This window comes from Peromyscus eremicus, chromosome 4, assembly GCF_949786415.1.
Source record: "Peromyscus eremicus chromosome 4, PerEre_H2_v1, whole genome shotgun sequence".
Taxonomy (NCBI): Eukaryota; Metazoa; Chordata; class Mammalia; order Rodentia; family Cricetidae; genus Peromyscus; species Peromyscus eremicus.
In genome coordinates this window covers 44126728-44139338 of record NC_081419.1, presented here as the reverse complement: position 1 = coordinate 44139338, position 12611 = coordinate 44126728, and the positions used below count along the sequence as shown (strand labels likewise).

The window sequence follows — 12611 nt, the reverse complement described above, 5'->3', positions numbered from 1 at the left end:
CAGTCTTCTAAAAAAGTGAGTATGGAAAGCTTGTCTACCTGTGTGTCTGTGCACACGTGCATGCCTTATTCTTGCAGAGACCAAGAGAACATGTTGCATCCGTAGAACTGGAGATGCAGACCATCAGGAGCCACCATGTAGGTGCTGAGAACCAAACACCTGACCTCTGGGAAAGCAGCAAGTGATTTTAACTACTAAGCCATCTCCCCAGCCCTACTGTCTAGCTTTGAATGTTAATGACAACTTGACTAATCACTGTGAACTTCTGTCAGTCCTGATTACTGGTTCTCATGCACCAGGGCATGTTAGAGTTGTCTATTTTTTTTTTTTTTTATGAATTCCTAATACTGCTTAAACTACTCTCAAATTCAAATTACCCAGTATACATTATGGATGGCTGGGTGTCATATTGAGCACATATGTGTCTTGCTGACATTCTCTAGATCATTTTAATATTCTAATTATTTCCACCAAATAGAATACTACAGGAGTTTAAGTGGATCAGTATCAATTCCTCATACTCCTCATACTGGAAGATAAATACTTCAGAAGCATAGCAACACCTTCACTGCATACTGAGCTAAATAATAGGCTGTGAAAGTGGCAGGTGTTTTTTATGTAGAATATTTCCTATTGGACATTGATTCCCAATCTTGCTATGATTCATCAGCAGTGGAGAGTCTTAAAGATGTTAGATGACTAGGTCTCACCTCCGGAGATAGGAACTCAATTGGCCTGCTCATCCGACATTGACATTTTTATTAGAAGCTTCACAAGTAATTCAAAGACGCAATCAAAGTTGAGAGGCACTTCTCAAACTGTTCATAATTAAATGGGAAAAGCAAACCTGTGAATTTTGATTATGTATTTTATAGTATGAAAAACTGATATCTAAGCTTTCCTAGAAGTTTTGCTGAGGAAATTATAAAAAATGAATATACAGATTGTGTGTGTCATCCGCAAAGTGGCAGAATATTTTTAAGGGAATGGTCCGTGTGGACAGGGCTAAACAAGATTTTAGTGAATGGAAGAGAACCAAGGAAAAGAGTTTCCAGGAAACCTGCCAATGTCTGAGAGAGGGATAAAGAGGACGCAGGGCAGTCAGTTGTGAATACGCAAGGAAGGAAATCAAAGAAGAAAGGGGGAATAAAATCAACCAGTACACAGACAGGGAGGAGAAGAGAAGCACAGCTCAAAACGTTAGTCAAATTTTTATTAATCTTTTTAATTTCCCGCTACTCTACCAGGTGCCATAGCTGGAGTTTTTTTGGCCAATATTAAAACTAAATATCCAATACACCCTTCTTAGCTTCCAGTCCATGAAAAATTTAAAGATGAATAGTTATACTTCATGTGTACTTTTTACATTTAAATTTTCAGATAGATAATTTTTACACGATAGAAATTTACCTCTAAATGGCATCTCGAAGATAGAAACACAGACAAAACAGTAAATACAGAAACCAAAGCAAAAATCTTTATTCTTTTGGCTTGATTGTAATGTGGCTTACTGCTCTTTATGGTAACAGCATTTTCCTGCATGCATTCACCAACACACTACAAGTCAATAGCTTTAGTATAAAGAAACTACACTGAATGTTGTTTGTGAAACAAAATGTTTTGCTGTAATTGGTAATATTTCACTACCTGGTTTTGTGGGAGAGAAAAGAAAGAGAGAGAGAGAGAGAGAGAGAGAGAGAGAGAGAGAGAGAGAGAGAGAGAGAGAGAAGAAAGAAACAAACAAAGAAAGGGAAAGGAAGGAAGGAGGAAAGAGGAAGGAAGGAAGGAAGGAAGGAAGGAAGGAAGGAAGGAAGGAAGGAAGGAAGGAAGGAAGGAAGGAAAAAGGGAAGGAAGGAAGTTTGGTTCCTATATCATATCTGATACAGCTCTAGTGCCATGTGGGTGAGTAAAATTCTATCTATCCATCTATCTATCTGTGTAAACAAACATTAGGAAAGATGGATGAATTCTAGGGGAAAATGCTAGGTGAGGACATCCCATTGAAGCCATGCCAAGAGTATCATCTGCTCCCGTTGAAACCTCTTGTCAATGATAAGGCGTTACTACTGAAAGCAAATGAACATTTGACTTGGCTTGAGAATTGTAGAAATATGTGCAAGTCCACAGTACCAACAATGAGAGCAGAAACCTACACCGCCTCTCAGTCTTCATCTCTTACTTTGTGAAGTGCCTTAATTCAGAAGTGCTGGGAACAGAAACTAATGATATGACTGTGACATCCACCTGAAGATACTTTTAATTTTTCATTTTATGTACAAAAGGCTGAAAAATAACGTAAAATGAACCCCCTTTTTTACAATATTTATATTTTTCTTAGAAAACTCTAACCATACACTTTCAACAGATCTCAGCAGTTTGCCACTTGTTTACACGGTCCGACTTCTCACCAGAGTGTTCAGTGAAGGTCGAGAGGACATAGAACAGGGGAGCTCTTCCTCATTTACTGTAGTAACCCATTGCTCAGTGTCATGGAGAATGCGTTCCTGATGCAATGATTTGCCTGCCTTTGCTCTGACATATGGCTTCCCTTTTAGACTTCTGAACAGCGGAAGGGTCAAGATACAGCAGCATCAGCAAGAGAGACATGCAGCAGTGACAGCTTCAGATTCTAAGGGAACCAATGACACCATGTCACCTGTTGAAAGCTTGCAAACTATACTTAACTGTGGTACATATTTGATGCAGTAAATACTGTGCTTAAATCATTTTTGTTTGCTCAAACATGCACCACTGGGTAAAATTACTATTTACAAAGCAGACTTTTTTTTTTTAATTGACATACACTGTGTCAACCTTACCAAGAGCAGAAGATGGCTAAACAATACTGCAGGAGAAAGCAGAATCAGCTTCAGAAAGTGGCAGTGGGGATGGTTTTTGGTCAGTTCGGGTTTCTTAGAAAGGATTGATAGGATATTTTTTGCCAAAGGACACTTATCAAAAAATGTTACAGTCATGCTGCCAGGACTCTGAGCATGTGATGGTCTGTGTGTGCATGTGTATGCATGTGTGTATACATATATATGTATATACACGGCCATATACATATATACATATATACATGTACATATAATGAGTTATGTAAAAATAAAACAACTCTTTGATGGTTGTGATTCTATGGAACATTTACAGGCACATTAAAATTCTTCTGGATGAAACACCTTAAAAATATGGATAGCTATTTAAGCACCTCAAAAATCTAAAAACATCCTGAAATAAGAAGTGAACCCTTTCCTTGTGTGATGGGATAGTTTCACGTGTGAATGAGAACTGCAGCATGCCTTCATTGAAAATAGATCTCGTTATACATAGAGAAATGTAGAATCCCCTCCTTAATCCCTCTCCCGAAACGTAAACCCATTTACAAAAATAGTCACATATAAGAGTAAACAACCCGTGAATTTAAGAAAAAAAAGAAAAGGTGATCAATTCACAGCACACATCTTGTAAAAATATGGCAGGTGTGGCAGTTAAAACACAAACAGTGGTGACAGTTACTGCTATCAAGTGTCACGTGTTAAATTTACATCAAAATTGAACTTCCCTCCCCGTTTCCATTGTTCCTGTAGTCTGAGTAGCCATCGCTGTCCTCTTCAGCAATGTCAGCTGGTTGTGAAAACAGAAACCTCCTGTCCCTGCTGTGTGACGGCTGGAGTGAGTCCCCGTTGGCTGACCCGAGGTCCTGTCTGGTTATAGGCACTGACCTTAAGTATACACTTGTAGAAAGAGTCAGTTTGGCATAGACCTCCTGAGGGAGTCACAGATACATCACCAACGCAGGCTGTAAACAGTTGATCACAAAATGGAATATTCTTGTTTGTTTTTTTATTTTAATTTTATTATTTATTTACTTATTATTATTATTATTATTTTTTACTTTTTACTTTCCCTGATATCTTTCCCTTTGTCCTCCTTTTCCGATTTGTCCTTCTCAAATTTTTCCTTCTCTGGTTTGGTCACGCTGTCGTAGGAAGGTGGAGACGTGGTGGAAGGTGTCACGTCAGTTTTCTCTGGAGTTGAATTCTCGTTCAGTTTATCGATGATGATGTCCTCTTTGATGGGCGTTCCCTCACCTTCTTTGCTCTTATCCTTTTTGTATATAGAGGAAACTTTCTTAACTTTCTGCTTCAGGAGATAGCGCCGGTAGGCTCTCTGAATGACGACAGCAGACACCTCCTCTTGTTTGCGTTTCAACGTGGTGGTAATCGGCTCATAGGAGACTTTGGAGGGGTTGGAAGCCATGAACCGCTCTTCCATCTGGACTCGAAGGGCGTCCATCTCTCCGCTCTCACCCAAAACCCGCTTCGTAAAAGCAAATAAGATGTCCAGGCAGTGGATGCGGTCTCCACTCACCATGGGCAGATCCATGGCAATGAGTTGGACTTTGTTTGGCTTTGCGATGAGAAGGGGAGGATCCAGGGCAGCCGCAAAGTCAGAGAGCTTGCAGAACTCTATGAACTGAGTGGCATCAGGGTCGAACTTCTCCCAGACCTCGTAGAACATCTCAAAGTCGTCCTCACTCAGGGGCTCTGCACTTTCCTCAGTGGCGACGCTGAAGTTCTCCAGGATGACGGCGATGTACATGTTCACCACAACTAGGAAGGATATGATGATGTAGCTGACAAAAAAGAAAATCCCCACCGATGGGTTCCCACAATCCCCCTTCACCGAGCTTCCGGGGTGATCTTTTTCAGGATCACAGTCGGGAGGTCCACTATTTAATATAGGTGCCAGCAGTCCATCCCAGCCTGCCGAGGTGGTGATTTGAAACAGGCAGATCATGCTGTTGCCGAAAGTCTCAAAGTTGAACATGTCGTCAATCCCAACTTCCCTCTTAACGTAGGCAAAGTTGGACATCCCAAAGATGGCATAGATGAACATGACCAGGAAAAGCAGGAGGCCGATGTTGAACAGCGCAGGAAGGGACATCATCAGAGCGAACAGCAGCGTGCGGATCCCCTTGGCGCCTTTGATCAGGCGTAGGATTCGGCCAATCCTGGCCAAGCGGATGACTCGGAACAGCGTAGGGGACACAAAGTACTTCTCTATCAGCTCAGCCAGGAACATTCCTGTGAAAAATGATAGCCAATAGTGTCAATGGCAGCAGCAAAGAAAAGTTTTATATGATTAAGACAAGTACTATCTAGTTTACAAACTGCACATACAAGACTTACAAAAATACCAATAAATATACATTTATTAATGCTTTTACCTAATATAGTTACAATATGGATATGTGTGTATGCCTATATATATATATATATACATGTATATATATACATGTATATATATATATATATACACACACACACACATTGTGTATGCAAGTAAACTGCAATATTTATTCACTAAAATAACATCAGTATATTTGGTGTTGTACCATTGAGGTCTTTATTCTAAATGAAAATATTAATGGCTATTTTCTTGATTAAAATATCTTCTATCTAAAGATATCAAATAGTTTAAAGTGGCTGAGCACAGAAATGGATTTGTACTTCTAAAACACCAGGGCTATTGTTTGTGTAAGAACTACAAGATGAAGCATGTAATTTTCAATGGTACGTTCTAAATGAGAACTCATGATGACAATATTTCCTTCTCAGATAGTTGAACACATGTACCATAGAACACACAGGCTTGGGAGGCAAACTCACTTGGAATAGACCTCTAAATTTTGTCTTAATACATCATTGTATGACCAAAATGTCAACTTTTGTTTCTGTTAAACATTTTCAGAGTCTTTTCTTCATAACAAGCAGAGATCCAAGTGAACCAGTCTGTATAATTTGACACTACAACAGCACTGTATTCAATGGGGAACCAGTAAGTGGAGCAGTGATTTAACTTGCCCTAGGTATGAGAGCTGGTAAGTAGTGCAGAAAGGGAAGCCTCGAGGTATGTCTTCTTTACCCCCAAATCTTTCTTTAAAATATTTGAAAAATGTTTTAATGATCCACAAATGATAAAAACCATACCTATTTGTGGGATAGCAGGTCATGCTTCCATACAAGTATATGCTGTCTAGTGTTTCAACATCTTTATCTTGAAACCTTTAACCTTTATAGTGAAAAGATTCAAAATCCTCTCTCACTCTTTTAAAGTATGAAGTGTATGACTGTTATGTGTGGTGACCCTACGGTGTGGTTGCACATTAGAACTTTTATTTTCTGTGAAACTATAACTCATTGGTTCCCACTGGTTAGCCTCTTCTCATCTCTCCCCCTTTATACTCTGTAGCCTTGGCTCACCACCCATTTATTCTCACCTCCTATGAGGTCAGATTTTTGTGTTCCCCATCTGGCTGCCTCACAGAACTCTGGCACAGTAGTACAGTGTTGATAAGAGGTCCAACTCTGGATGCACAAGTTCCTCTCAGTTTTTGCGTTCTAGTTTCAGATAACCAGAATGAAGCCATACACAAGAAAACCAATTATAGGACTGGAGAGCTAAGATGGCTCAGGGGTTAAGAGCACTTGTAGCTCTTCCAGAGGACTGAGGTTCTGCTCCCAACACATGGCAGCTCACAACTGTCTCTAACTATAGTTCCAGGGGATCCAGTCCTCTCTTCTAACCTCCATGAGCCCTGCATGCACATGGTACACAGACATTTATGCAGGCAAAATACCCATAACCATGCGTGTGCACACAAATACACACACACATTTTTAAAAAAGATTTATTTGATTTATTTATTTATTATGTGCACAGTGTTCTGCCTGCCTGCATGCGTGCATGCCAGAAGAGGGCACCAGATCTCACTGTAGACGATTGTGAGCCACCATGTGACTTCAGGGAATTGAACTCAGAACCTCTGGAAGAGCAACTAATGTTCTTAATCTCTGAGCCATCTCTCCTGCCCTCCACATATATTTTTTTAAGAAAACAAATTACATGAATCTTCTGGTTATTTTCTTGGTGCAGATAAATTTTTATAATTACAATATACTTCAGTTTGAATATAAAATGGCATTGTATCCAAAAAAAAAAAAAAAAAAAAACAACCTGTGGATCTTAATTAAAAATACCTCTTGCTAAAAAAACGCTATCATCATCTAAACTGTTGAAAAACTGGTGCAAACTGACTTGCCAAATATGGAGCTGTCATGACCTTCTGTTTGCACAGAATGCATTATCTGAAAACTACAAAAACATGAGGTACTCTTGGACATATTTTTTCCCTCTTAGTATCTATATTCCTATTCCTCTAATAGGCCCAACCTAGTAACTGGGATCTCATTTTCATAGTAACTGGTAGATACTTTTCCTCACATGTTTAGGGTCCTGAGGTTTCATTTCAATATCAGTAAATAATAATAATAATAATAATAATAATAGTAATAATAAAATAAAATAAGAGCCGAGTCTCTCCTTAAATCCTATTATATTTAATTTTAGTTTCTTATTTCATATCCTTTATATGAATACACAATAAATTATGATGATAATGAATATAGTTTGGATTTCTGAATATAATGTCTACTTGTTTTTGTTTCTTGTTTTGTTTTTTCAAGACAGGGTTTCTCTGTGTAGTTTTGAGCCTTTCCTGGAACTCACTTTGCAGACCAGGCTGGCCTCGAACTCACAGAGATCTGCCTGCCTCTGTCTCCTGAGTGCTGGGATTAAAGGCGTGAGCCACCACCACCCAGCCTTTAATGTCTACTTGTAAAAAGGAATATTGTGAACTATATAGAGAGCTATCTGAACTCCAGGAAATTATGAAGCCTGTGTGTGTCAATGTATACAAATGCACATATATACCACTCCAATTATCAAAGAGTTCATATCTATGCATTATCTGACTACTTTTAAGGATTTATGCATAAGCGAGTGTTAGATGTTTATTCAAAGCAGTAGTTATTTATGATAATGTGACTGAGTACAGGAGACAATCTAAATTGCAGTTATTGGCTTTTAAATTGAGGCAAGATAGTAAAAAGAAAAAAAGTGCATAATTTTCATGAACAGATGAAATAGCAAATACGAAAAACCAAAAGGAATGGACGATTATGCCTTCTCTAAAATTTTGAAATGATAAGAAATACCTCTAGCATTTTTTTTTTTTTTTTTTTTTTTTTTGGTTTTTCGAGACAGGGTTTCTCTGTGTAGCTTTGCGCCTTTTCCTGGAACTCACTCGGTAGCCCAGGCTGGCCTCGAACTCACAGAGATCCGCCTGGCTCTGCCTCCCAAGTGCTGGGATTAAAGGCGTGAGCCACCACCGCCCGGCACCTCTAGCATTTTTAATGATAGACTGTCACTATCAAATACTCTTTCACTTTGTTTCTGTCTTTTCATTTGTGCTTTGAGACAGGATCTCACTATGCAGCCCGGACTACCCTGGAATTTCATATTTGCTCCAACCTCTCAAATACGGCATTTGCCCCACACCTGGCCTTACTAGCGAAGAAGGTAAAGGCTTCCCTTCTTACCTACAATGGAGAGAATGACCACCACAAAATCAAAAATATTCCATCCAATGGTGAAATAGTAATAGCGGAGGGAGATGAGCTTCAGCACACACTCGCCGGTGAACAGCACAATGAACACCAGGTTGATCCAGTACAGTATGTTGGTCATCTCCTGACTCTGGTCGTCAGTTTCCACCATCATGGTGACCATGTTGAGGCAGATGAGGATCATGATGCTGATGTCAAACACTTGTTTGGTTACAAAATCGAAGACCATCCCTTGAAATTTGTTCTGGAACAAACAACACAGACAAGTACACTCACCAACACTTGAAAAAGAGCTCGTTTGCTAGGTGGTGAATGGTAGCACACGCCTTTAATCCCAGAACTCAGGAGGCAGAGGCAGGAGTATCTCTGTGAGTTCAAGGTCAGCCTGGCCTACATAGTGAGTTCCAGGACAGCCAGGACTGTTTCACAGAGAAACCCCATCTCAAAAACCAAAACCAAACCAAAACAAAAAAACTCATTCAACTTACCTGATTTCAACTTAGTAATATGAAAACTTATCTTCTGTGAAAATATACCATTCTTGTATTATCTGTTGTCAACAGTTTTATGTATTGGAATAGCCAACTTTTCTCAAATGAATTTGCTTCATGAATACTATTCATACTATGAACTTTATGAAAAAGAATATTCTGGTGGTGGTGGCACACGCCTTTAATCCCAGCACTCGGGAGGCAGAGCCAGGCGGATCTCTGTGAGTTCGAGGCTAGCCTGGTCTACAGAGCGAGACCTAGGCACAAAGCTACACAGAGAAACTCTGTCTTGAAAAAACCAAAAAAAAAAAAAAAAAAAAGAGAATATTAAGAACAGCTGATGGTCTCAGTACTCCAAGCATCTGTATGTAATTGTGATAGACAGTCAGTAAGTATTTGCAGCTGTAATAAACATTTTTGTTCCATGTGCTGAGAGGTGGATATTAACACCACCTTTAATGAGTGAATAAACACTTGTCCTGGATTTCCTCTTGCTTTCTCTCCAGCCTCCTTCAACTCTCTTCTCTCCGAAAAGCTTTGTTATCTTCCATTGTCAAGTTTATAATAGATAAACTTTAAATTATAGTTGAAGAAAAAGAATTTTAGTGCGAAATCTGATATAATGGAATCAAGTTCTATATTTTGTGATAGTCTATTAAGGTTAATTTCTTGGCTATGATAACTTTTTTGTAGTAACATAAAAAGTATTCCTATTCCCTTTCCACAGGTGACTCTTGTAAAAAACAAAAGCTGTTAAACACAAGTTCAGAACTTAGTCAACTTGTGTCAGTTGATCTGAACTTCATTTCCCTTTTCTTTCTTTTTGCTAAACAGAGTCTCACTATGTAGCTCTAGCTGGCTTAGAACTCACTGTGTAGACCAGCCTCACCTTAAATTTAGGGAGATCCGCCTGCTTCTCCCTCCTGAGTGCTGAGATTTAAGACACGTGCTACCATTCCTGGCTTGAACATTATTTTCAAGAAGTGACTGGCCTTTTGTCTTGCTTGTGAAAGTAAGTCCTCATATGGAAACAGTTGTCACCAAAGACACTGTTGTTGTCCATATTGCCTGTATCTGCCTAGGAATTCTGAGACACTGCAGCTCAGGCCTTATTCTGACTTTTGTGAATTATATCTTCTCAGTTAGAATGACTTGGTGCCCTGCTGCCTACACATCAGCTTGTTGTCCCAGAACTTGACACTTGCTGGTCTGTACTCTCCATCACAGTGTTCTGCCCACTCCCCAGTGCAAGTCTTCATCACTTTCAGTAGCAATTTTTGGACACCAAATGACAACTGTTCTGTTTGGCTCTTTTCTCTGAATACATCTTTAGCTGGCTGGGCTGAACCTCTACTTCTTCATACGGTTCTTTCCTTCCAGGCCTCCATTCACTGACTACTTCCAACCCCAACTTCCTGTCTTAGTTTCTACTCATTGTAGTTTGTCTTTGCAAGCTTTCTGTATTTTCTTTATCTCCACCACTCAGTCCACCACACAAATTCCATCCTGTCATTTTAGCCTGCTCATCTATCCCTTCTCTGAAATAAGGGCCACCCCTTATCTGTCTGGTGAATGACATTGCTTAAGGTCCAGCTGTCTTGTATTCTCAGAAGACTTTGTTCTTTCACCTACCATGAGATTTGTGGCATTGCATTGCAAATGGCTGGCTCTTATTTGGTTTGTTTAGTTTATTCTTTCTTCCTCTGCTTTGGAGCATCCTTGGGACAAAGTGGCACCACATTCCCCACAGACACCGCCTCCAGGGGTTAGTTAATCCAGACTCTCTTAGAAGCAACAATTGGCCTTAATTTTGTCATCATGACTAGACAAAGCTCCATCAGATTTCTTGCCCATATAGCATCTTAATGGGATGCTTTATGTACAATATCAGTTCTGAGTCCCTGCCAATTTAAGTCTTAGGGCACTGGGTGTACTGCAAGAAACTGCATAGCCCTGAAGGCTTGGCTTACCAAAGCATGTGTTTTGTAAATTAATCTAGGTCCTAAGCACTAATTACCAACCCTCTGTCCCTCTTTAACATTCTTTTATTTAACATTTTTACTTCTCTTCCTTTTTTGTTGTTGGGGGAAGAAGATATTCTTCAACAACTTTATTCATTGCATACTTTCTGAGTTCCCATGTTCTTTTCTTGTGTCACTCAACACCTTTTAAAGGACTCCGTTCCTTTTCTTCTCTAACCTGAACTGTCCATTCTTTGCTCCCATCCTATGCAATTTATTCTGCAATTCTCTCCTTTCCAGAATGTCTTTCACTATGTTTCAAACTTAATCTCTTAATCCTAGGAAAACTTTGTTCTACATCTAAGTCCTCTTTCCTCATCTCTGTTCATTTTTGGCTGCAAAATTCTACAAAACTGACGCCCCTGATTCTCACCTCATACATCCTATGTTGCATCTCCGAGCCTCTCATTGGCACAGTGACAGTTCATCACTCCTGTTCTTGACTTTTAGTTTCTGTGTTAGATGAGTAGGCCCCTTTTAGTTCTACATCAGCAGCAGTCCCCAAATCCACCCACTTTCCCTCTGGTGTTGGCTACCTATGACCTCCAACATAGCTCCAAACTTTGTCTGCAGTGCACATACCTCCATCTTTGTCAAACTTGTTGAGTGATCATCATAAAACCCCAGATGACTTCATCACTTTCGTGGTTTTCAAGTGGTCTTAGGGTGGAGATAATTCCTATAAATGGTGACCCACTTAATTTTTTTTACACCCACAGGACTCAGCTGGACTCCCATTCTCTGCTCTCCATGTGACTTTCCTATCAGGGCTTTCACCTATACAAGGCTCGGTCTCAGCCATGCTGCTTATTGAAACTTCTTCATTCTTCTTGGCTCCTCAATAATGAATCATTTCAAAAAGGCCTCCCTGGTTAGTCAGCTCTCTTTCGCTTATCAGCATCCACAGCTGAACGCTGCTATGCCTTCTGTGATGTGTGCATTTTGTTGACGTGATACTTTGGCAACATCTGGATTAGCCCTGGGCTGTCTCTGCCTTAACACTCCCTTCCTGGTCCAGTGCTCTGCTGTAACCTTCATTTTCTTCATGGGACTCTGCTCTTCTTACAAGAAGATTCTATTTACATTGTTAACTGGGGATTATATTTCAAACTTTGAGCCTACCACTTAGGAATTCAAATGGACCCCTCTTCTTCCTAAAATGCTTATTTCTAAGGCTTCAGAGTATATATTTTATCATATAGGGACTATCTTTCTACTAGCTTTCAACTATTCAAATTGTATTATTTCTTAAAGACTAGGCTCAAGTTTTACTTTTCTTTTGTCTAATGTAGTGACCCACTGCCTCTGAGCTATTGGCAGATTCTCATACTGAAAACTTGATTGAACCTAGTTATTTATTGTTGTCAATGGATTTATAAAATCAGGAATCTTGGAGAATACTAGTTGGTCTTAAACTGTGGGTACTGAGTTGGGAGAGCACCAAGAATTAATATCTGATGTATTCCTTCAGAAATAATGGAAGAACTGAGGGACCCCCTCAACAACCTCCAAAAAGAACTGGCAGTAATTGGACAACTGCATTTTAAGCATCCATAAAAACTACAGTGTTGTAATTGGTTGCTGTAGAATGTAGCTTCCCTGTATAGAAAGTGCTTAATTTTACATCC

The 12611-nt window shown here is 39.6% G+C and overlaps 1 protein-coding gene across 7 annotated transcripts in view; it reads right to left on the bottom strand.

Moving 5' to 3' along the window:
• Window positions 1-3891: 3891 nt before the first annotated feature.
• The window catches only part of LOC131909182 (sodium channel protein type 2 subunit alpha), an 85899-nt gene continuing 77179 nt past the window's right edge, over window positions 3892-12611 (bottom strand). For all 7 annotated transcript variants that reach the window (XM_059260577.1, XM_059260583.1, XM_059260578.1 and 4 more), the window contains exons 25-26: window positions 8445-8715; window positions 3892-5087 (exon numbers count right to left, since the gene is read on the bottom strand). In XM_059260577.1, coding sequence (XP_059116560.1) covers window positions 3892-5087; window positions 8445-8715 — 1467 coding nt within the window. The remainder of the gene's footprint in view (window positions 5088-8444; window positions 8716-12611) is intronic.